At 35.7% G+C, this 22,260-nt stretch overlaps 1 protein-coding gene across 3 annotated transcripts; it reads right to left on the bottom strand.

The window, feature by feature from the left end:
- Positions 1–406: 406 nt before the first annotated feature.
- On the bottom strand, positions 407–21,568 carry LOC134542390 (protein GOLM2-like). 3 transcript variants are annotated; one of them, XM_063386585.1, is made up of 7 exons: positions 21,233–21,568; positions 17,425–17,647; positions 16,337–16,468; positions 16,137–16,215; positions 15,871–16,041; positions 12,068–12,199; positions 407–4,952 (listed from the first exon to the last, which is right to left on the bottom strand). In XM_063386585.1, the coding sequence occupies exons 1-7, from the start codon at positions 21,394–21,396 to the stop codon at positions 4,840–4,842; spliced, it is 1,014 nt and encodes a 337-aa protein (XP_063242655.1). In that variant the 5' UTR covers positions 21,397–21,568; the 3' UTR covers positions 407–4,839. The 3 variants fall into 3 exon arrangements, with proteins under 3 accessions (XP_063242655.1, XP_063242657.1, XP_063242656.1); XM_063386586.1 differs by having other exon boundaries at positions 4,860–4,952; positions 12,054–12,199; XM_063386587.1 differs by lacking the exon at positions 15,871–16,041 and having other exon boundaries at positions 2,350–4,952; positions 21,233–21,565.
- Positions 21,569–22,260: the final 692 nt, after the last annotated feature.

The raw sequence follows: 22,260 nt of genomic DNA, 5'->3' as shown, positions 1-22,260 counted from the left end.
GGGATCTTGGACTATGATATTCTATGTTTCAACAGGTTCTGTGCAATCCGGCTGCCATTTGAGTCGCTTGTGTTCCGATTTTTCTGTTGCATTACTGCGTTGCCGGTACCAAGAATCAGTTTTCATTTTAGGTCAGTGTTTTTCCTGTATTACAACAGGTGAATTTCCATAACAATTTTTTGAAGAACAACACTCATTTGGATTTTTTCTTTCTATAGTGCAACTTATTACAACTGGTTTTAAATATGTACCTTTGCACTGCATGTTAATTATTGTTTGGGATTCCTGTTTAAACTATACTGATGTTTGTTAATCCGGCAGGAAGGCTAATCCATCATGATAGTGGCCCTGAAGGTGCTGGATTAAAACACCTTTCACTTTCCCTGGAAACATCTAAAACTTTTACTTGAGTTGTCCAAAATATATATTGCTGGAAGTATAGCATTACAAAATAAGAAAAACAAATTAATGCAAAGCATAGTTTCCAGATATTGACACATTTAAACAAAATTAACTGACATTAATATAAAACAAACTCTTAAGATGGTAAAATTATGTTATATTACTTAGTATCACATAAGTACATATCACACAGAAAATTATAAATATGTTAGACTGAAATTAAAAAAAAGTATTTAAAAAAAAAATACTATAACTTGAATAAAAATATGCTCGTGTCTGCAGTTTTAATGCAAGAAATGCAGTCAAAACAAATTTACAATGCTTTAGAAATTTATAGTCTAACAAAGTTACAAAAAAGAGTAATTGTCAGGTACAGTAGAGCTCTTTCTGCTCAAAAATCAAAACTAATTACAATTTAGCAATGCTGTGAAAAGGAAAAATATTGCACCACATTTAAGATTTGAAAAACTACATTAACTTACAAAAATTAATATTATTCAAAGAATAGCAAATCATTTCAATTTTTACAGTATGAAAGGTAAAATTAGTAGTAACAAGATTATTTCATTTCTATGTATTTTTTAGTATTCTATGTGGAAGATACCTTCACTTATTTTGTGACAAATAATGTGCTTTTGATTCCAGAGCTAGAATACTAACTACTACTTCATAAAAACTGTTCAACATAGCAGAACTGCAAGTCTCACAAAAAGATTTTGAAGATATGAAATGTTTTAATCATACCATGGTTAAAGAAAATAAAATTTTAGGCACCATCCTGTCCTATCCATGTTGAGCTTCTTTATCATTTAAAAATTTAATAAAAAAAAAAATTCTCATCTTCATTGATAAATCAAATATAATAACTAATAAATTTAAAAACTATTTCTACTGCAATTTCAGCAAAGAATATACAGAAACAGCAGGGCCCAATTTTTTTCTTAAGCCTTTTGTGAAAAAGAAAATCTGTGTTACTCAATGGTGCATAAATAATGGAAGAGTGTGAAACCTACCTTAAAATGAATTTTTTTATCAATAAAATATCATGATCACCTTGTATGATGGTTATTTTTGTTGCTAATTCCTGATATCTATGGAGAAATATTTTGGAAATAGGACTATGAACAATGAACTTCTTTTAGTGACTATGATGTAATATCCACGCAAAAACAATTATAAATATTTACCTGTTGTCTCTCAAATAGCAGATGAAGTGTTGAATACCTATGTTTGGTGCAAAAATTAACAACAAAAAATAATTTGCATAGCTTGTTATAGTAGACCATTAGAAAAAAAAACAGCAATACCCAGAAGCTGCATATAAAGCTAGAATTGCAAGTGATATGCCTCAGAAGGCCTACTTCATTGACACTGACTTCACAGCTCGATCTAGGCGGCACTCAGAACAAGATTACTATGCAAGTATACACAAGTGTAGCTATTCACAATAAAACTATCATGGATGATGCTACGCTTAAACTAAAACAGGACAACAAATACTAACTTATATATTTAAAAATACATAGACAGTGATAAATACTGTTTCAATAAGTGCAGTAGTAAAGGCACTTTTGAGAACCCTTTGTGTTAACTCAATTTACTCTGTCACTATGAGCATAGTCAATCATAGAGATCTAACCACTAGTTTCTGAACGAGTATACTTTCTCACAAATTTTGAATTACAAACACAAGATTCAATTTTTTATGTCGCACATGTTAAAATACACATGCTAATGAATTTTGAAACACTTTTCAGCAAATAAAATACGATCCATTGTATTCAGGAACAAAACCATAATTACCAATCTTTCATTTGTATCACTAATAAAAACTATTTACTACGTACCTTTATTGGTTGTTAGTTTAATTTTCTCAATATATTACTTGATCAATATTTTCTCTGATCTCAACAGATAAACTGCTTCTACTGTAGTTTTATTTTGCTATTTTGTGTTTTTTTTTCCTTTATTTAAATTACCCATAAAATTTGCAGGGTTAAACATGAGGTGATTTTGAGTGTGGATACACTACTCAGATTCAAGGTTTCCAACACTTTTACTTTTTCACTGATGGATTTAACCTGGTACAGTTTTCAAAAGTGCCTTAACCCCTTCAGTACTTTTCAGCCATGTTCCAATAAACAGATTATTTTGCTAGCATGAAAACTAGTCTGAACTCTCTTTAGCAAGAATCTTTTTTGTGCTATCTCTCCATATACAAAGAATGATTCTTTAAAGGCCTCATAACTATAAAAAAGAATGATACAAGATAGCACAATTAAAAAACAACTATGTATGCCCTAAGTATAAAGTTATGTATAAAGTAATGGTTATAAAAAAATTCTAACCATACATTGTAAAAGTTTCAAGAACAGACACGCCAACTACATTTGAGATATGGAATTGTGCAAATGCCAATAATAATAATAATAATAATAAAGTGCCAGTAAAATGGTTGCATTACATGAGAATTTTGTGATATAAAGTCATGTAACTCTTTATAAAAGCAGTCTGTTGTAAGATGAAACCACAAATAAGCAGAGATTTAGGCAAAATAGATAGTGGGGAGAAACCCCTTATTTTTGAAGTCTTACTCAATCTTATTTTAAAACCACACTGTTCCAACCCAAATACTTTATTTGCGACATAATGTACGAACATGCAAAAACAAAAGAGAGCTTCCTCTGTGAGTTTCATCACAGCCTTGATGTCATCCTATTCAGTTATTTGCTATTCCAGTACATAGAATACCTGCTGTGAAAAACTAAACCTCTTTCTTAAAACGTTTCGCAATAAAACTGGTCTAACTTCAATCTACTAAACTCTCCAAGAGACACCTCCACATCCTGCCTCTAAATCGAATGTGGGATGCAACAAATGAAAAAAAACCTGCTGTCATCTTGAAGAACTGATATATATGTCATCTGGGCCCAGTCGTACAACTACACCCTGCAGCTAACTCAGAAACCCCAGTTTTGTAGAACCCTTTATTTAATTCACGAGTCAGCTGCATGCATGAAGTACTTGCAGGTCTCTCCTCGAGATGGCTCACTCTTGCAATAGCCAGCATCAGAACAAACATACTGTTTGCACCGTAGAATAACTTGTCGAGACAGCTTATCTCCGTATGAGAGACGAAACAGACGGAAGACACAGCAATGGAAGAGACACATAGACCACACATAAAAGAAGAAAAAAAAACAGTTATCAATCATCATTCCACAAGATTTGTTAGGAAATGGATACTTTTAAGTAAGTTATGATTGTCTAGTACACAAAATTATTAATGACTGGCAAACAGAAACTTAAAATGTTAAGTCCCAAATTGTATTTGTTCAGGTACGAGATATTGGTACTTTCTTTTCAGTTCTTGCACTTAGAGCCAAGAATATTCAAGAAAGTCTACCAATATCCCATAACAAATTAATTGAAAACAATCTGCACTGCATAATGATTTTAAAATATTACAAAAACAAAAAAAAAGTAATTAGCAAGTAATTATGCCACACAAAAACAAAAGCTTATTAAGGAAAATGTGATTAAAATATGATTATATGAATTAACACTAACAAGATCTCTGACTTCTGATCACAATAAATATCTTTCATACATTATAGAAGTATGGCTATAAAAATATTAGCAATGAAAATGAACTACATTTTTATAAGCATTATGAACAATCCCTATACTTATTATTTACAAGAAATGAGATATTGTAAGGTACATACTGGCAACCCTATTATTTAAATGTTACCATAATTTACCTTACATTACCTTATATTAACACTTAACAATTGGCCTACAATGAAACTTTAAAAAAAGGTAATGAATTCACTATAAATGAAGTAAAATGAATGCTGTTGATAAGATACAAGACATGACCTTAGTGACAAAGAAAAGTATTGTACCTGCTGCACTAACATTTTTTTTTCTTACTTAAATACTTACAAATACATATTGTTTCTTTCACGTATCATTTCAATATAAACACATATTTATTACTCACCAACCATACATTTCTGTATGTCATATAAATAAAAACACCATAACTTAATTCTAGGCTCCGGATGACTATTGCAACATTCCATACCAAGTTCACATCTAGCCTGACGGAGAAAACAGGCATAATCATTTTAAATAATCAATAATTTGGAGCTCCCCATCCACTAGTCAAAATACTAGACAAAAAGCAGCCTTTAGTAACATTGTTCCTGGAATAAAAGGCTACATATATGTATAACTGAAAGCTCAGCATAGCAAAAACCCATCATAACATATAACAAGTTAAAGTAAAATAACAATCTGTGTAGACATTCAGGCTGCTATGACTTACGAGCATTCATGAATCATTGAACTAAACGTCCCGTAGCACAAGTAGCACAAGGAACCCTGCTGCTGCCAGAGCCCCGGGGCAGCACACTTCGACCGACCGGCCAGCTAGATGGCGTTCACGCGGTTGCTCCCGTCCACGTTGGTTTCGTTGGGCACCTCCATCCTCACCGGCTCCACCTGGTCGGGGTCCTCCGCTCCAGCGTCGTCCGCGATTTGATCTGCGCCCAGTGGCGGTTATTGCATTAGAGCACACTCGCACGTGAACCCCGTCGCCCCATTTAAATAGGCGCCTACTGTAATACTTAAATATCATACACATCGAATAATAAATAAATGCAACCCATTTGGTCTTATAACCATTAGCAATATTTTCCAAAACCGCCGCTATAGAGAAAGCGCAGCTATGCTGGGATCGCACGTGCGATGGTGGCTAGGCGGGCGACGGCGCGCCGCTCGGCTCGGAGCGGCGTGGTGGGGGTAGCTCGCCATAAGCCAGCCTGGGAGCACAGTCCAGTCGTGCGCGGCGCGACATTTCTTGTCCTGTTTCTCCCATTTTTGCTCGCTCTTCGAGAATGACGACGGCGCTGTTTGTCACGTGTTATTGTTCTACTTTATTTAGTGCGTTTAGTGGGACGTTTAAAAAGTTTGTTTAACTACTAAGTTAAGTTACTCGTTATGGCCTTGCGTAAGTTAACAGTCTCGGACATAAAAACACTGGTGTTCTCTAATTTGTCATTGGAAAGGAAAATCGAAATAAAACAAGCAGGCAGGCCAATGCCTAAACTTACTATAGTGCCAGTGACTAAGTCAAAAAATAGGGAGTTCAGGAGAGAATTTAAGCAGGACATTTACGAGAAAAACTCGTGGATCTGTGGATGCGAAGAAACCAAGCGGCTCTATTGTTTTCCCTGCCTGCTCTTCGCGAAATTAAGTGGTGAATCTAGTTGGGTAAGTTTTGGCGTCTCAGATTTGTCTCACTTAAGTCAAAAAATAAATAAGCATGAGAGTGCAGAAACACATTTGAATTCTATCCTGGAGTTGCATCTTTTGGGGAAATTAGACATTCGCCAACAACCTGATTGTGCCTACCGTTTGAACATTAAACAACATAACGAGCAAGTTACAAAAAATCGTTATGTCTTGTCTAAAATGATAGATTGTATAAACTTTTGCGGAGCGTTTGAACTCGCGCTGCGAGGTCACGAGACACAAGAATCTGCTATTCCTGTAATTTTTTAGAGGGTTGTGTATTTTTCAGCAGAGTTAGACAAATCTTTGAAAGAGCACCTTGCTAATGCAACTGTTTTCAAAGGGACTTGTAAAGAAATCCAAAACGATTTGCTAGATTGTATGCTTAAAGTCTGCCAAGAATACATCAAAAAAGAAATTTCATGTGCAAGTTTTGTTTCAGTGATTGCAGACGAAACAACAGACATATCATCTTTATTCCAATTGGTTATAGTTTTTCGCTATGTGTTACCTAACGGGCAAGCAGTAGAACGATTCTGGCAGTTTGTAAATCCTCCAGGACATGATGCTGCGTCAATCGCAGAATGTATTCGCATTGTTTTGGAAAGTATTGTTGACAAACCCGAGAAATTGATATCTCAGAGTTATGATGGGGCTAGTGTAATGAGTGGGCATCACAATGGTGTTCAGGCCATTATTCAACAAAATTATATATATGCACATTACGTGCATTGTTATATGCGCATCAGTTGAATTTAATTGTGGCACAATCTACAAGCCAAAACCAACAAGTCCGTGTATTCTTTTCCAATTTGAGTGATACAACTAACTTCTTTAAAATGCCCAAAAAGCACCATTTTACACCTTAAAATACAATTTTTTTTTCCAGGGGAAGGCCCCCGGACTCCCCGCTTCAAAAGGGTGGGGGGTCGGTGATTCTTTATATAAAGAGCCCAATGCTGTGAACCCCCATTTTCAAAAGGCACCAGCCGCCACTGTCTGCGCCACGGAGGAACCACAAGTTACCGTGACCGTCACGACTCTTCGAGACAACCTGCTGGCTCCCAGAACTGTACTTCAATCATACAAGTACACACACGGCCCTTAGACGTTGCCCCAGTAGCATTTGGCCTGACCATTCAAGAAACCACTTGCACAAATCACGTCTGTCGGCCAAGAGGGACCCCTAGTTGCCGGCAGACATGTCCATGCGTGCACGCTGTAGTTATATACAGTCAAACCTCATTATTACAAACCTGAAGGGACCATATTTTAGCACTTTGTAATAACGAGGGTTTGTATTAACCAAACTATTGGGATAACATGACAAAAAAAATTGATTGAACTTTAAATGCCTATATTTACAATTATAAAGAAAATTATACACACCGTTGGTAGTATAAGCTGGCTTCACTACATGCATGACAATATGTAAACACTGAAGAAAACAAACACAATGCAACACTTACAGAATAAATCATAATACAAACTTCAATAAACTTGCATTCATGACACATTTTCAATTCAAACATTTGGTTTAAAAAAAAGCATCAATTCTGGTTTGCACTATCTTTTTCTTATAGGCATTGTTTACCACATTTAACTTTGGTCATATATACTGCTGCCGACTCCCTACACATAGTTCTGCCAACAAGATTGTTGCGATCCCTCTAAACCGTTGTAGCCAACCATTGCTGAACTTGAAATCTGAAATTCCTAACCTCAATGCTAGGTAGTCTGTCTTCTTCTGAATCATAGGTCCAGAAATTGGCAAGTTTGCTGCACGCATTTCTTAAAACCACTGCAACAATGTAGCTTCCATTTCATGATGTTTTGGGCCTCGCATTCTTTTTCTTGTTGATAATCTGCACGAACTCGCAAAAGCCGATTCAATCTTTTCACGATTTTTTAATATTGTCGACAACGACGATTGCGGGATGTTAAATTCTCTCGCAATTTCAGTTTTCGTTCTCTCTCCATTGTCTACTTCTTCGATAATTTTATCTTTAACTTGCAATGTAAGTTCGTTGCGTTTACGTTTCGCAGTCATATTACAAAACAACAAACACTCAAAATTGAGGTTAAGATACACGTCCGTGAACAATGATAAATATCAGAACTCTTTTCCATAGATTGTTTAAACATCTACGTATGTACACTTCCGACGACTAATATTAATAAGGTATAGAGTACTTTCCTTTTCGTTTTCCGTTTACAACATGGCATCTTTTCTAGTTTAGGGCGCGGTTACACGGGAGTCTGAACTACTTCAGGTGAACATGTTCAGCTGTTGAGTGCGGTTACACACAGTCTGAACATGTTTTGTTCGAGGCCATTTCCCATTTAACTTAAACAGGTTGGCAAAGCAGTTCAGATCGACATATCTTCTACATTAGCCTCTGATTGGCTGTTTAGAATATAAACAGTGATTTGCATTAATTCAAGATGGAAAGTGTTCCTGGCACAAGTTCGAGTAATATTTTACCGAATGCAACAAAAAAAAAAAATCAACAGGCAATTATATATAATTTTTTTTTAAATTTATCCTGACCTTAATTTTCTTAAAACTGAGATAGGTACTCTCGCTCAAAAAATAATAAAAAATAAGTTTAAAATTTTTTACTGTGCATGTTGTTTGAATTCCCGATTTGTAAAAAAATATTGAGAGATATGAAAACACATTCCTTTCTGCTGATAATACTGTATAAACAAGTGAGAAAATCCCGCGTTTTCTGGATATAAAATAGAGATCAACAACACAGTCATTCGTTGACAGTAGAAAATCGGTTTTAGAGCTGAACATACTTTTCAGCAACTACCGTGTAACCGTACACATTCGCGTTTGTAAACTTGTTTACTTAAACATGTTCACCTGAAGTAGTTCAGGGTCCCGTGTAACCGCGCCCTTAGTTACTAACATCGCCACTAGAGTTGAACTTTTCATCTTTTTTTTCGACCATTTTGCGCTGTAGGGTACATACATGTATCTTTGGAGAAACGTTTGTTTACATGACGGTTATGAAGACGATTTACTTTAGACTTCGGCGGTGAAATTCGTATTAACCGTTTACTTATACACGTTAACAGCTACTTGAGGGATCAAAACAACTTCGTAATTCATATTAACCGTATTTCGTATTAAAAGTACTGAATAACATAGGAAATCATACTTTATTTTCCGGGACTGTGAAAGTACTTCGCATAAACGGGAATTTCGTACTAAGCGGATTCGTATTAATGAGGTTTGACTGTATGTTTATATAATATTTATCATGTTTCTACGGACAAAATTCATCATTAGCTATGACCAACTGGAATTTTTGGGGTTCTTTATGCCCCCTGACGATTATGAAATTACTTTATATATCTTACATGACAGCTCCATGAACGTCTTCAAATTATCACCCAAAGAGACGGGACTCAAAGAAATAGGAGGACCACAGTAAGTGAAAATGGATATCAATGAATTAGATAATCTAGTTCAAATGGTAAAACCGTAAGCATAAAAATGGGCAAACTAAGAAGTGAGAATCAAGTTCTCAAGATGATGTTAATTGATTATAGATCTGAAACATTAGAGACAAAGAGAGAATTAAATTTAATCAAACAAACTCTGTGCATGAACAATGAATGGGAATACTGTGATAATTACTACAATCTTCAAGCAACAAAAAAGCTGAATGTCTGGCAAACCCGGACAACAGAAGCCTGAACAGCAACCCACTTGTAACGCAGAAGTCAACCCAAACAGTGTAGAAGAGCAAGGCTTCACGCTGGTGCAACACATGCGTAAGTCAAAACCCAACACCAACCAGGTAACTTCAACAAGCATTAACGAACGTAAGAAAACCTGATGCAAGTAGGTATCTGGAATATTTCTACATTAAAAACTTTCAATTCAAGAGCAGGAGATTATAAACTAATGAACTAACAAATGAACTAAACCTTTCTCAAGTTAAGGAAGCCAAACTGTATGTACCAAATACAATACACACACACTGTTTCACATTTCAGTATTAGAAGACTATTTTAACAGAATAAGCAACACTGTCTTCTGGCCTAGTGGTTGTTTTATTAGCCTCTTTTGTGGAAAATTACATCTTGAGAAAATTGCCAGTAATAATTACCTATTGGCTATTGATACTACTGAAAACGCCAGCACTATCAGTCAGAAGCCCTCTGTTGATAATACCACCGTAACATTACATAACAGGTGTCTGGATTAACATGCATGCATAAACCCTATGAGTAGCAAATACGTTAACAAAATGTTTGATAGTTGAGAACTACAACTACAGAATTTTTTGAAAAAATTGGACAACATGGAATACAACATTATCTATCTTACTAAAAACGTGGTTTAATAATCGCTGCATCAATTCTCACTATTTCACGGATCAATATCTCGTACTGAGATCCGTCTGAAACTCTAAACTAACAATGTTGGAAAGAGGAGGTGGTATTTTGATTTTTGATTGCACTTAATAAACAAAAATTTTCATCAGTCCATCAAATATAAATCTATGATCTTCCTGGAATTTAAGCTCTCTGGATCAAAATTAAAACCTTGCCAACTAAGTATCTAACAGTTAGTAATACGTATCTATATTCCCCATCAAACAACTCCAAATACATATGCGATGTATCTTGAAGCATGAGAAGATAACCTCAAAGTCTGTAATAGTTTTAGTTTTATAGCATGGTTAGTACAATTTTTAGTTTGTTATGGCTCCCCAAATTATTATAACATTATTTCACTGCATATTTAGTTTGTAAAAAGATTTGTACAGTTTAGCATTTGCATACTAAGCTAAAATAAATATTTAAAATAATTTGTAACATGTCTTTATTTGAAACTTTCAACTTTATATTTGTTTATTTAACATCTTTATTTATTTGATATCCCGTTGGTGGGAGAGCAAAGTAATACGTATGTGTGTGATTTTGAGTAATTCAGTAAAGTTTAATTTAAAAAAAAAAAAAACAAGTAACTGCTGTTCCCAGAGGGGTGTTGAAGTTGTGGTTCCTTGCTCGTGAAGCGAATACATAGTTTCCACAACCTCGATGATATATATTAATTTTGAAAAACTTCAATGTATGTGAAAAGTAAATTACAACCCAATTTCCCCTGAGAATTCAGTAATCATAGTATTTAGGTGAACCAAAACCTACAGCATCATACATAAAAAGGCATTCAAAATTGGCTAACTAGAAGCATAGAAGAAAGATGATCTTTTAAATAAATAGTATACTAGATTGTGGTAACTTTTTTACTCCTGTTTCAACGTTCTGAAGTGGCATATATGTGTTAAATAGATACTAAAGGACTTCATTAAAATAATGGCACAGTTAAAATTTTGGCTATGACAGTAAATAAGAATTGTGTTCATAACAGTTTCTTCAGCCAAACCTTTGCAAGGGCCTTCAAAATTTATGCATGGCTGAAAGAAGTTTTAACACATATTTGTGGGTTAAACAACAAATTTAACCAAATATTTAGTTTCCAGTCATCATTAGATTAAACAATTAAAAAAATACACAAAACCACACGGGACATGGTATTGTTTGAACAGCAATTTTTAAAAAAGCTTGGACATGATTAAGTTACCACAAGTGATCAAACCAACTCCTGAGTTCCGACATAGCTGCTCGTGTATGATGACTCGAGTGCAATGGTTGGTTTCCACCCCTCTCCTGGCTTGGGGAAGATAGTCAATGGGCACAGGGAAATCCGAGAAGCATAGTTAAACCAAATATTGTTGCAAAAGGTGAGGAAAAACAAAGTAAGAACATTCTTTAAAAAAAAATTGTAATTAAAATTATTCCTACATTATTACTTGATCAACCAAAAACACTTGCTATGAGAATGTTTATTTACAACTGCAAATACCCAGAATGATAACTCAAAGCAAGTACAACCACTGCTACTCACATAATAGTTTCTTTCTTGTTCGCACACTTGTAGAGCCAAAACCAGCTATCGTTGCTTCGCTGGTTCACACTATTTTGCAACACTACACGGTACTCACAATCAACACTAGCTAACTCACACACCAAATTACTCCTACTCCAAAACCTCTGTTGGGCCAGCCATCAGTCACGCCCACATATGCCCCAGTGGCTTGTTTCAATTACGTCTTAACACCTAGAGACCAATTTCCTCTGCAGGGGAAGCCAACATGAGAGATGAACGCATGCAGTGAGCGGTACCAGCCTGAGAGAGCTACGAGGAGTTAGACCACAGGTCTGTGGGTGACTTGAGGGGTTCCAGTGAGGTGTGGTATAGTTGGGGAGAGTGGTTTCTTGCGAGGTAAAAACAACATGGGCTTCCAATAACAACACTTTCTCACCATTTAAAGCTTACCATCTTCTTCAGCTGCATTGTTCTCATTCTCAACATTGTTAGCATCCTGATTGAGACTCTCGTGATCCCCGCCCACAGCGACGCCGATGTTGTCGGGTTTCGGGGCAGGCGCAGGGACAACGCCACTTGGTGCTGCAAGCAGACAACACCTCACTGTCTCACATTTGTCCATCAGGTCAAATAGGTACAGACTTCTCAGTAAGTAACCATGGACTGAACAAAACTGAAAGAAAGTATACATTAACACACAATATTAATAACAATCAAAGCAAATGGAAGCCTAACTACCACACCATGAGTTTGGTAATATACATAAATGCTTATTCTTAACTTTAAAGTTCATATGTAATTATTCTTTTAACTTTGTAACTCATTTATTGTAGCTCTCAGGTCCTCATACTGCATCCAAAAAAATCATTTAACAATTACTACAACCTTTATTTCTAAGTAAAAATATCAGAGAAAATTTCTACCATCTACCTCTCATACCTTTTACAATTTTACTTTGTTACCACTGAAAAGTTATGGCAATTCTGCTGAAAACATCTGTTTTTGTGTGCATATTTATTAAAGCCTCATAAGTAGAAGCACAAAGATTTTGCAGATTCATTTGGCAGAAAAGTAGGCTTGAGGGACATACAGCTAGCACTAAACAAGGAGAGCTCACTGGGGTAAAGAGCCTCTGGCTTGAGTATCAGCCAATGAGCACGCTAGTATCTTGAGTACGTACACAACAGTTGAGGCTATTCTTTAGCAAAAGGAATCTGGGAAATAATTGTGGCTCTACCCATAGACCATCTTTTTTTTTATTAGAAGACATGTCTTATCTTTATCGATAACAAGGCTAACAAATACCGAAAAACATAAAACAACTCAGGGACACTGAGGAAAAAATTGGCCAGGGTCTATAGTGAGGAACATCCCCACATTTGATTGGGGAGAATTTAGGAGAAGATGGAAAACTGAAACCAAGTTAAGAGATAAGAGTAACTGGATTATATTGGGATTTTAATTTTGGTCCCTGGAAATGTGACAAGAGTGTACTTTTATTGAACCACCACAGTCTATATTTCATCCTAAGTGTTTTAATAAATTGTAAGTAGTCTATACGGAATTTCAGAAATTTAATTTTCAAACAGACCATTTTCTCGTCGGATTTCAGAGTGAGTGTATGATTTATCAAGAAGATTTTAGATGATAGTGATTGAATTATCTGTTTATGTTCTGGCTTTCAACTTAAATTACTGTCATTTTCAGTAATAATTGTCTTCCAATTGGTACATGCATGTACTCCTATTTTATTCATTTAAATTACAACAAATAAAACACTTTCCAATTTGAAAAACTCCCAAGATTCTTTGTGGTTTTTGTCCATGGGATTTATGACAAGTACTTGTTCCCAAGCAATAAAACATACCTGTCTCTTTCCATTACATTCTAGCCCTGACATAACCAACCAAATTATTATTCCACGCTGAATTCAAACAAAGAAAAATATCATACAATGTCTTAAAAATTATATTTTTACAGATTAAAACTTAACCACCATGTCCAAAATAGGTGAAAATAATATTCAGTGGTTTTACCAAATAAAATAATGTAAATTATAAGAAATATTGTCTGGATGACAATCTTAAACACACCTAGTACGACCAGAATATCTATAGTCAGAGTCCTGATAATGGAGTTAAGCTTCTGCAGCGGTCGACTAATTGGTCTGGGGACTTACGTGTTAGATGAGTCAATGTGTTCACAGTATGGAATTATATGACACTGACTATTCTTGATTTTTGCCAGATAGTCTAACCCATACGTAACAACAAGACACAGTATCTAAATAAACCCAATTATAGAATATATTAATTAATAAATAATATTTGAGTGGCCAAAATAAAATAATAAAATTCTTTAAAATCGTACGAAAGTATGTGTCCAGAATTTTATTCATGCAACCATACAGAACGCATCTAACTTATGCAAGGAATACTATTCGAATAAGTTTAACTAGTTTGACACAAGCTTTTAATTTCATTACATAGAAGATAATTATGTTAATTCCACAATGGACTCAAATATATCTTGATATTGTCTTTGTGTAGACACACACATGACACTGAACTATGCAAATGATTTTATAACATCATTCAATTTTACTTTCTGGTACTAAACAGAATTTGGAATAAACTATTACTATAATTTAGAAAATGTTTGAGGATAATTTAGAAAATCTTTGAGGTAAGGTAAAGAGCAGAGCAATACATTAGTTAAGTAAGAGTACTTCTATTTAAGGTATGATACGAAGTAATGGTCTCTGATAATACTACTAATGAACACACACAAACCAACGTAATTGACTAGCTGGGATTGATACTCTGCTTCGTCAGGACCACTGGATCGTTCTGGCGCTGATGGGATAGCACGAGTACAGCTGAAATAAATGTTAAGTCCATGACCATGGTTCTGAAACGAAGAAGAAAATCTGTGATCTCCTCATGGAACTAAAATCTCCTAAAACCAAGAAAGAGATCACAGACGTCGGAGTAGCAGGTTTGGCATGTCATAGTCTTGCGACACTAATGGACAGTTAAGATGACAGACGCAGTAGAAATCTAAGGATTGGCAGAACTCCCTAAATCTGGTATCAATAGATCAGATATTCCTGAATATTTGATAACAATAAAGATCTATCCAAGGACACAGTTGCTGCAAATCTTCTCATCCTTCGCGCGGGGCTCCGAAGAGTCGGACTCAACACACACGAAAGATGTCTTGCTTCTTTCAATGACCTTTTTTCCATTCCACCTTACTTTTTCTAATTTGAACCTTCCATACCTGAAATTATGATACTTTGAAAAAGAAAATCAATTTAATAAAATGTCTTTGGTGCGTGAACGTCATAAAAACTGAATACTTAACCAGAGAAATATGTATTTGATCATACTATTACGACAATACATGGAATGGGATGGTGTCCTATACCGTTGCTCTACTTATCATACATGCATTTAACATCAGAATTTATTCATATTAAACATAGATTATTTTATGAATAATAATTATGAAAAGAACGAATATACTCTACATAAACTGTAGTAATTAAATAAATACATGTTAGAAATATTTTATTCAAAATATCATGACATGAATAAGAATATATAATCATTGTTATTTGTAACATTACATATATATATTATATATAATACATAAGTTATTAATTGTCCTAAACACTGAACTTTACGAACAACACAGAAGTAGAAACCACCAGCAGACGCGTGGCCCTCAAGACGAGCATCTAGCCCCTGAGTCGGAAGGAGCGTATTCTAGTCTTTCAAACGTGTTTCATATTCATGATGTCCAAAAAATATTGGGCCAAGGTCTAAAACAAATGCAATCATTTACAAAAATAAAATAAAAAGTGACTAAGTTAATTTTCCAGAAGAAAAAGTTACTTTTAGTATTTAATTTGATAAAAAAAAAAGTGCCCTTTGGTTACAACAGTGACCTGTTATGAGCCCTGAAATGCTGATTTAAGAAAAGTGTCATGCTTGCACGCTTGCCATTCTTCCACACTTTGCCATTCACAGACAAAACAGAAAAACAATTCATGCGGCAGAGTAAGTTACATTTTCACTCTAGGCTATGTATAAAATAAATTAGTAGGCTACTATTTTGTTTACCAAATTTGTCAGAATTGTCCAAGTTCGGTATTCTGTGTTCCCTGTAGTTGAGACCAGTGACCAGAAAAGTCAACGACAGTAATTCCCACGTGAACCAGTCCTGCTTGGATTTCTTAATGACCATACCTTGGGTGAGGTAAGTGACACTGAAGCGTGGTTTGGGTCGGAATGCATCGGGAGGGTCCCGGGGGAGGATATGCATATTGTGGAACATCATTCCTCGCAAGCCAGCTGGTCTCACTCTGACCACTCCCACATCCACGGGCTTCAAGTCCCACGGACGCAAACCGTGAGGAACTACAAATGCACCACAAGAAAAGAATACCTTGTGATAGCATGCACACTGCCGAGTCACAACAGCTACGTCCCCGACATTGGTGGTATTGGCTTACCTGGGGACGACTTGAGAACAGGAGTCTGCGACGACTTCAGAGCAACTCTGGGTTTTAGGTTGCCCAGTTCCGATTGGGCCTGAGGACAAAAATTATTACTACAGCAAAAACAAATTATGTACTCATTTTAACTATAAATCAGTAATTAGAAAAATTTTCGTGTATGTGTTCGCAAAACCAAAAATAAGCACAGTACTCACAGCCTCCAATTCAGATTTTAATTTTGAGATTTCTTTATTTCTTTTTTCCAGTTGAGAAACAAAGGCATCCTTCTCCAGTCGCAGTGATGCGATTGTCGCATCTTTTGAGACATCCAGCTTATTAAGGGAATCCTGCGAAACATTAGACATGGAATCAGGTAACATTAATGTTAATATGTTCAAGTACATACAGTAACAAACATAATGTATTTAAAAATAAGTAATTAATAGTGAGATTTTTTACATACTAGTAATACACATATTAAATAAATCAGAATGTGATATCTAAATAACACTAAATAGACACACATTTACATGCAACTCACACATATATGCCACTCTCATCCAAGAAAAACTTACACTGAAAAGTGATAAAATAACTGGAAAAGCTACAGTGAAACAAATGCAGCAAATAAATTAACTCTCTGTGTATGGGAAATAGGGTTTAGAAGTATATGCTACTCAATTATGCATAATGTAAAAATTTAAATAAACAAGGAACATGTAACGGTTATCTACTAAGACCAGGTGAACCAATTACAGTACTTTTTTTTTTAATTTTCTTAATTTTTTAAAAAATTAATTTATAAATACAATTAAAACTAAAATTAAACATGAGAAAATGTAAAACAATTTTTTCTAAAATCCACAGATGTTTTTAGTAGGAAGCTAAAACCTTATCAGAAATAATTTTCAAATGTTTTAAGTGGACAGTCTTAAAATATGTATATTTTTAATGTATGACAGTAAACTGAAGAGAAGTCAAAATTCAAAATGCAAGATAGCAATGGGAAATCAATTTTTTTTTGAGGTTTCCAGCACAAATTCTGCTTATTTAGGAGCTTTTTCTGACTTTAGGGACTTTCACGACCTGTAGCCACCCTGACGTGGTTAGTGGCGGATAAAAAAGCTAGACCGTATGAATCCCCAGGAAATGGAAACAATAGAAATGAACCACACAAGAATTATGACTGTCATGACTAGGATGTAGATAAGAAATGCCATTATTAAAGACTGTGGAATGAGGTAACGAGAAGAGAGCATACACGCAGGCAACCACAGAAGACGGGGCAGACGCAGCCACCCACCAGTTCCGTGGCGCAGGCGTCTGCCGCTCGCTGGACCGAGTCTCGCTCCTTGGCGACGTCCTGGCGCTCGCTGTCCTTCTGCAGCAGTCGCTTGTTTGCCTCGTCGTTGTCTGCTCGCAGCTGCTCCAGCCGCACCTGCAGCTGTGCCGTGTCGTCCTCCAGGTTCTTGATCCGCGCCTCCGCCGACACGCGCTGGTGCACGCACATGTCCTGCCCCTCCGAGCTGCAACACAGCGCCGTTCTCCTTCCCTGCTTCCCTGCCCCCGTCTGTCCGTCCGTCCGTCCGGCACACAATATACAGTCTGCACTGATATAACTCCTATACACAATACGTAAGCATCACTGGCAGTCTGCAAAAAAGTTAACGAACAAATCTTTTTCATCACCTTCGAAATAATACCGTTATCAAATATTGATTGCAAAAAAAGGCTAAAGAACTTTCGATATCTGATTCAGCTTCAGATAAATACACAGATGCTTGTATCCGTTACGTTTACTTAATTTCAGTAAAAATTGGATACAGATTACTAACAGCACATTAATTTATGTTTAAAATACATGCTGTTTTAAGTAAGGTACTGCACAGTATGAAAAATTACTGATACAATTTTGTACTTAGGTACATTCTTAGATTTTTTAAATATTTTACCACAGCATGTAATATACCTTCTACATTGATACTGCTTAGTACCCACCTTTGGGCACTTCGTTTAGTCAACAATCATAAGACTGTTGTAACTTTATGTCAGTTGTATGCCGGTATGAAATAATCAGTTATATCTTCCTGGTATTTACAGAATGGATATGAATCAGAAAAACAAGCCATCAAAACTTGGGAGTTATTGTTTTATGTCTTGTCATGACAAATATTTAGACGATTCACTCAAAATTTGAATGCACAAAATATGGAAAAATTAGAGATTTTATAGACCAACTCCTCTTAATGCCAACAATATTTTCTCGTTATAGAGAGAATAGTTCCAAGTTATAATTAAAAACAAAAATTGCAAGAATTTTTCCCCCTAAGGTCACTTATTCAAGACTTAATGGAATATCTTTTAGATTGGACATGCTAAATCTCAAAATCCACATTCCCTATGCCACTGTTGTAGTTCACAGATGCTCCATTATGAGGTGAATTTCTGGGCCAAACTTGCAGGTGAAAGCAAGAAAACCTCAGAAAACTTTGATCACAGCATATTAAAGCTGATATACCTACTCATATTGCCAAATTTTTGAAATAGATAATATAAATCTTATTTAGATAACGTCTCATTCACCAGCACGACCCAGAACCCAACCGGGCCCAAGAGTACAAGAGATTCAAGACTCGTCAGAGGGATGAGTAACAATCTACAAGGCTAACCAGACAACACCCTAGCCCCCGTTACACACAGTTATGCACAAGATGATGTTGAGAAAATTAAATTAAGAGTATTAAATTAAGAGATTGGAATATATTTTCAATATTGTGTTAGCTCACCAGACAAAAAATTAGTCACTCAAGAAATCAATACAAGCATTATTCAATACCACGTATCTCCGCCTCTGGACTTGATAATCGCCTGGATTCAGTTAGGAAGTGAGTGCACAAGGTTGTGAAGATACGTAGCATCCAGGTCAAGTCATTCACTGAGGATTTGAGCATGTGATTCCATCGAATTGCGGACTGTTCCAACATGTCCACAAATTTTCTATGGGGTTCAAGTCAGGTGATTTTGTAGGCCAATCAAGATGAAATAGGGTTCATAAAACCAGTCACATATGTGTCCAGCCCGACGAACTTTGCTGTTGTCGTCTTGAAAAATCGGGGTGTACTCAACATGATGATCATCCAGAATATTCACATAAAAGATGCTGGTTCATATTAGTGGTCACCGCAGTGAGCGGGCCCAATCCATGATACGAAAAACACCCCCAAAACATCACACACCCACCTCCGGCTTGAATTTGACCTTGCACATATCCAGAATGAAATGTTTCATTTGGCCTTCGGGGCACTCGACAATACATGCAAAAACGTGATTAGTCAGACCATATCCAGGCATCTATTGTCCACGTTCAATGATTTCTAGCCCAGTGAAGACACGGTGCTTTATGTGCCTGTGTGAACAATGGCCTTTTGCGAGGTGACCCACTCCAAATGTTTATTGAATGCAGTTTCCGTCGTAATTTTCTCTCCCTAACAGATTGGAATGGGCCTTCATTCGCTGACTGTAGCAATTTATATCAAGTTTGGAAATGATTTTAAGTCACAAACTGTAAACAAGTCTCCTGTCCCTCTCGGTCAAGATCTTTTTCCGACCACAATTATGATGCCATGTATCATGGCCACATGTAGTACACCACTGCTTGTAGACATTTTGAACCTACAAATCCAACAACTTCACGCACCGTATGGCCATGGGCACGGCCAAAAAGATTACGCCTTATGCTCACGTAGAGGAAGTGCCCGCACAGTTGAGCACAGGGCTCATTCGCTGCACCATCTGTACAGGCTTACTGACCCATCTGTGCATGTACACTATGGTGACTAATTTATTGTATGGTAAGCTTAGAATAGGTAGGGCTGAAGTATGCTTTATGATACTTGAGAAGTTTAAATGATAGTAAAAAAACCTTAAACAATTAAAATATACATGTGGTATACAAAATAGTACAATAAACAGGATGGGACTGTAGTATACAATATACCATAAATATTATTTAAACTGTATCATGTTATCTTTAAAAGATTTGTGCAATGGGAGTGCATGACTTGATGTAAGTTTTTGGACATACGCCATTGCTAAGAACTTTTTCTGTTGAAGAAAAACTAATAAATAAAATAAATAAATAAAAATAAAAATAAAAATACTCAAAAAAAGATACAAAAAACACACAAAATTAAGCAAACAATTGCTGTTGTCAACAAGGATATGAACACCACAAAATATTCCGAAACAGGAATATGGTCAGCAAACAAAGAAAAAACCAAGAAAAATGTACTAAGAGAACGAAAAAATCCCCACAAATGATGACAACACAAAAATATTGAAACCCAAAATAATTCAGCACAACAGTTGAAGCGAGACAAAAAACATGACAAAACGAAAAAACAAACAAATACAATAGTTTTACCTAAACAGAAACAAGCGACGTTTCGGGAACTGCTATCTGCTCCCGTCCTCAGGCAGAGACGCACATGGTACGGAAACACAGGTCGCACCTGTGTTTCCGTACCATGTGCGTCTCTGCCTGAGGACGGGAGCAGATAGCAGTTCCCGAAACGTCGCTTGTTTCTGTTTAGGTAAAACTATTGTATTTGTTTGTTTTTTCGTTTTGTCATGTTTTTTGTCTCGCTTCAACTGTTGTGCTGAATTATTTTGGGTTTCAATATTTTTGTGTTGTCATCATTTGTGGGGATTTTTTCGTTCTCTTAGTACATTTTTCTTTGTTTTTTCTTTGTTTGCTGACCATATTCCTGTTTCGGAATATTTTGTGGTGTTCATATCCTTGTTGACAACAGCAATTGTTTGCTTAATTTTGTGTGTTTTTTGTATCTTTTTTTGAGTATTTTTGTTTTTATTTATTTATTTTATTTATTAGTTTTTCTTCAACAGAAAAAGTTCTTAGCAATGGCGTATGTCCAAAAACTTACATCAAGTGTATCATGTTATGTACTATAATGTATGGTATACAGTGTAGGGGCAGTAATTACGTCAGTGTTACCATTTTGGTTACATAAATAATGTGTTATGGTATTGGGATCTAGAAAACTCCCATACAGCCCTAACAGCCTAGGAGGGCTAAAACATTATTTCCTTACCTTATTTTCAGTTGGTCGCTTAACTCTTCCACCTGACGTAAGAGTTCATTATTTTGTGCTGATAACGACCACCAATTGAAGGCCAAAATAAAACACAAAACAAGAAGACCCCCAACTAAAAACGGTGGACAGCGTCCATGCACGCCTCTCATGTTGTCAAACATTTCTTAGAATATCGTTCGTACTAACAACATTTGACCTAATCTTCAAAAAACCAACAATATCATTTTTACACAACCGCTTTAGAAATATCCTCCATACGATAATGCGCCCTAGATACTGTTGTGTCCACAAATATAATAAAAACAAAATAAAACAACCATAGATAAACACATATAGAACCATAGAAGATATATTTACATAGAATCAGAGAGAATAAAGAAATATAGGTTTAAAGCAGCAATGAAGTAGCAAAACAAATTACAGTAACATCCATATGATAACAGACAAGTGAAACACTGACATGATAATTAACATTCTAATAATTTTCAACGTTACCGAATACTTGACTTGGTGACATCGGGATTTATTGAAATTCATATGTAACCATTCAAAACGTTTCACCATTAGGTATCAAGTTGGCCCATCACGCCAATAAGAGCCCCCAAATGTAAGTACGTCCTAGCCTACTAGGTAAACCTGACGTACCTCCTGTGGCATTTAAGCCTGGTCCTAATCCCAACAGTGGCCTTGGGCATAACTTAATTCATATTGCCAACTGATTGTGTGTGTTTTTAAAGGTTGTATTTAACTGGAGTAGTTATGATAGGTAACAGGTAGCCTACATGTTGACTCATATTTAAACTAATAATTTAATATACAATTTTAAGCTTTTAGTCATTTGTTTTCCTTTTAAGAGATTATATAAAGAAAGATGTAATATGCCTAGCGTGTAAATTTTAAATAAAAGTATTTACAGTTTTTGTTTTGGTTCTAGAAAACACTGTCACCATCCTTCGTACAAACCATTTTCATTCGGCAGTTTTTATCATAGATAAGGGAGAGGTTTTCATCAGGCCGCAATTCGG

Source organism: Bacillus rossius (genome assembly GCF_032445375.1).
Source record: "Bacillus rossius redtenbacheri isolate Brsri chromosome 4 unlocalized genomic scaffold, Brsri_v3 Brsri_v3_scf4_2, whole genome shotgun sequence".
In the NCBI taxonomy this organism is placed as follows: Eukaryota; Metazoa; Arthropoda; class Insecta; order Phasmatodea; family Bacillidae; genus Bacillus; species Bacillus rossius.
The sequence above is the reverse complement of the archived record's forward strand: the minus strand, read 5'-3'. Positions and strand labels throughout refer to the sequence as shown.